Below are 4,212 nucleotides of genomic sequence, written 5' to 3'. Positions count from 1 at the left end.
GCAGGAATGATTTGAGGTTTAGAGAGTCTCTCAGAGATGCCTGTCCCAAGGCTGATTTGAGTAACTTCATGTTTGGTCCTGTTCAAAAGCCAATGTTATGCTGTATTCACTTACTTCACTTGTATCTCTGTATGGATTATGCTTTGCTGTCTGTATGGGTCTTTACATTTTGGACATAGCTTACTCAAAGGCTATGGCTACATATCTAAGACTCAGTCGTATGTAAAAGGAACTGAGGCATACATGCCTAAAGAAAAGGGCCTATTTGGCTAAGAACATTACCACTCCCCTGGCCAGCAAGCAAAAAGGGCTACTGTTGGGATGGGCACCCAACAGTATTGCCTATCTATAATGGAAAATATCAGCCCCACAATAACAAAGCATCTCAGGGAGCTGGATCCTTAGCTAGGGGAGTTTCAGGAGCTCCAGGAAAGAAAGTATTTTCAAGAGAATTCTTAGACTTTTCACCAAAGTGAACAATGCTGGTGATGGGAGGGGCAGCCTGGAGGTATTTCAGAGCTTTCTATGAGCTAGTGGTGGTCTTTGGATTATTTCAGGCGTCAGAGCTGGCAGACTTAGCAGGAAGGCTAAAGGCTGGAAACTCTAAGAAGACTCCCTGAAGGATTGTGCTGTAGTCAGGAAAGAGGGTGAGAAATTTTATCTGGTTTTGTGTACTCTATCTTCAAACTATATGGCCAATTTTTCTTCTACAATTCTTTTCTCCTATAGAATAAATCCTTTTGTTATCTTGTTTGCCTATGGAAAAGCATGATCTCAGAGTGTATGATGTTCCAGGCTAGCCCCTTCTACAGAGGCGGTACCTAGAATTCTTACATGACTAAAGGGAAAATCACCGAGAGGTGGCAAAGATTCCCCTGCTGTAGCTGTGTGGTCTGGTCAAAGGGCAGTGGAGCTGAGGCTTGCAGGGGTAAGCTGTCCCAGAGCAATTCTTGGTCTGTTCCTTGAGATAAGCAGTGGGACAGCAGAGGGAAACTTGGGGCTCCAGTGGTACCCTGCCAGCAATGCTGTGATAATATGCATGTGTACCTTTTATCTTATTTCATTTTCCTTTCCAAGGATAACCTGAATGGGCATGTCCCCATGAGTGTGCATGTGCAGGGGTTTGCATTTCCCATGGGACAAATAGCAGTGGTACATATTTCTGCCACTGCTGTTTGTTCCTGGGTATGCCCCTGCATGCACAGCAAAGTGAACCAGGTGGGGCAGGGGAGGTTAGCACCAGCACCTGTGCTAGCCCCAGCAGTCTCACCTGGGGTTCTGGAGGTCCCCAGGGGCAGCGGCAGTGCCAACCTGGCTGCTCAGAGCCTGGCTGGCAGCCAGAGTGTGGTTCTGGCTGGCCAGGCTCCTTTTCTGGTGGTATACACTGCTGCAGTGTGTGCTGCGCTGCTTTTTTCAGTGGCAGGTTTTTTTTGACACTGGGATCTCTTGGTGTAAAAAAACCTGCTGTGCTGTAAACTAGCAGCATGGCAAACACTTGCACATGTGACACATGCAGTTTACAGTACCTCAAACTGCTTTGAGGTGCCACAGACTGCAAGTCCATGCTCGTGGGGACACACCCAATAACTGCATTCTGCAAATATAACACACAGCAAAACAGAAAAGGGAACCAATTGTCAATGTGGCCAAAAAATGAATAGAAGTCATATGTTCATCCAGGAAGGAAAAGGTCAGCAGAAAAGATGTAAAATGTGTACAATAACCTTCCATTGTCAAAGACTTACATGAGAAAAGTTCCATCTAGGCAGCACGAAAAAACCTACATTCACCAGTAAAAACCAGATGATTCTTATGTAGGTGCCTATGTAGCTGGGGGAGTTCTACGATGCAACCTGCCTAAATGTAGCCAGTAGAGCCCTATCTACCTGTGCCCTAAACTTAGCTTGGGAAGTCATAACCATACACATGGTCCAAATCCTTGCCCAGTCTCTAACCCTACTAGCTCTAGCTATGCGGAATGAGCCATAGCTTCTATAAAGCTGCACAGGAATGTACAAAATGATGATGACAAAGTTTATATCCATGATATGATGGCATATCAGTAGTACTTATTAGTGGAAACTCATGGCATTGCCTCTTTTATTTATAATGTACATGGTGCCTTCAACTCTTGGTTGTTCATATAATGCTGACAAATATTTTACATGGTCCTTGCCCCAAAGAGATTATTATCTAAACAGGCAAACCAGAATATGAAACACAAGGAAAAGTTTTAGTATCTATTTATTGTATTCAACAATGATTAAAAAAGAATCTTCCATATGTTCAAATATGGTGAGATTTCATTTTTATCAATTGGTTAATCCTTGCATGAAGTACCTTAAAAAGGCTACATAAGTAATTTAAAGTATCAACTTAAGTTTTACTGAAGAGGAAAAGTAATTTTACAAAACTTATGTCAAATTATTAAAATATATTAGTGAAAAATCAAAGTGAAAACACATCTCTTGGACTTTTGCAACCCAAATAAATGCTAGAACAATGACATAAGCATGCTTATAAATCAGGGATGGGCAATTATTTTGGGCAGAGGGCTGCTTACTGAGTTTTGGCAAGCCATCGAGGGCTGCATGACAGGCAGCCCAGGGCAGATTCATATTAATTTTCTAAATTTTTTAGGGGCCTCATGGGCCAGATAGAATGGCCTGGCAGGCTGCATCTGGCCCCCAGGCTGCATTTTGCCCACCTCTGTTATAAGCAGACCAATCAGTTTTATTGTTGAGTGAGTGCAAAAAGCAAACATCATAAATGGCAAAAATAGGTGAGATTAAAAAAAAAATTATTAATTGAAGGTGTTTGTCATAATTTAGTTGAGGAATATGTTACATAAGACAAAGTTTGACATTTTTCAATGCTTCTTTATCTATAACAAATTTAAAATACCATTAACATATAACTTTTAGAAAACAAATTGCAAATTTTTTCACTTGCCATTACGACAGGTCAAAACAAAATCTAGACAGCACTCACGATTGCTATCTAAACTTACAGGATGTAGGTGATTATCCCCAAAGACCACATGTCCACCTCTGGGCCATAGGCGCATCCTCGTAGTATTTCTGGTGCTACAGATAATAAAAACCTTGTCAATAAAACAAAAATTTAATGTAGTAGTAAGTAATAGTAATATAGGTCCAGCATTTCAAATGTGCCTTCTTAAAACAGTACAAAAAGGACCTGATCATTTCTTAGTCAAAAGTTCTATTCACTGATTAAAGGCAGCAGGAATTATAAAGCCTAAATGAAGAGAGTGGGATTAGTTATAACTTAGAAAGACAAAGATTCATCATAACTTTGATCTCAAAGTTTTAGCTAAACAACCAAATCCATGAATGGGATCATTCACAATAACCTGAGTTGTATAAAGTGTGTGGTACTTGCATTTATATAAAAAGCTGAAGTCAGTGGGACTCCATAATTAAAACTGTAAACAATTTCCATTCCAAGCCCTAATTCTGGCCATGTCCAAGCCTTCTGTAGCTTTCAATAATCTTTTTGATCTAAATTTTCTTATGTTTAGTCTCACAGGGGAGGACCTATTCTTTTCTTTTTTGCATTTTGTCTGTGCATTAAAGTCTGACGCTTAGCTGCCAAAATAATAACTCCAGAGTTAAGGTTTCTCTTGAGAAGATGCTGTTGCCCAATACAAGGAATCCAAACTTGCAAACATAAAGCAAGAGCATTCCAATCAATTGCTATTGCCACTGTTGGACAGAGAGGAGAGGGAGTCTCAGACAAAGCGCTTAAGCCTGAAACAGTGAAGATGAGATATTCTTGACCAACAAATGGGTGAAGGTGAAGCCAGGCTGCTTTGTGGTTCTTACAAAATATCCACTTGTTGCCTGTGAGTGATGCGAGATCCATGTTGTGGTGTGCATCTTAAAAATGTGTATGCCAGCATGCACATGATTTAAACCATGAAAGTGCCTCATCTACAATACTTTTCTGCTTCCCACAGCTTTCAAATACAGTTTACAAGTTTCTGAGAAGAATGTCCACATACTGTACTTCTAAGAACACCTTAATGAAAAGACCTTTTCCCCCCCAAACCTTCCATTTGCTCCTAGGGAAAAATGCTCTAATATAAGCAAGTAGAGATAAAAAAAATCTCAGTGAAATAGAAGAACATAGCACTTCATAGTTTCATAGTAGCTAGGGTCAGGAGGGACCTGAACAGATCATCTAGCCTGA

General features: G+C 40.6%; 1 protein-coding gene across 1 annotated transcript in view; it reads right to left on the bottom strand.

Annotated features, from left to right (window-relative positions):
• The window catches only part of CAMK4 (calcium/calmodulin dependent protein kinase IV), a 291,118-nt gene that overhangs the window by 29,505 nt on the left and 257,401 nt on the right, over positions 1-4,212 (bottom strand). The window contains exon 8 of the mRNA XM_025203531.1: positions 3,011-3,086. Coding sequence (XP_025059316.1) covers positions 3,011-3,086 — 76 coding nt within the window. The remainder of the gene's footprint in view (positions 1-3,010; positions 3,087-4,212) is intronic.

The sequence above is a fragment of the Alligator sinensis genome, unplaced genomic scaffold (assembly GCF_000455745.1).
Source record: "Alligator sinensis unplaced genomic scaffold, ASM45574v1 scaffold30_1, whole genome shotgun sequence".
Classification (NCBI taxonomy): Eukaryota; Metazoa; Chordata; order Crocodylia; family Alligatoridae; genus Alligator; species Alligator sinensis.
Note: the sequence above shows the minus strand (reverse complement) of the source record. Positions and strands in the feature narration are given on the sequence as shown.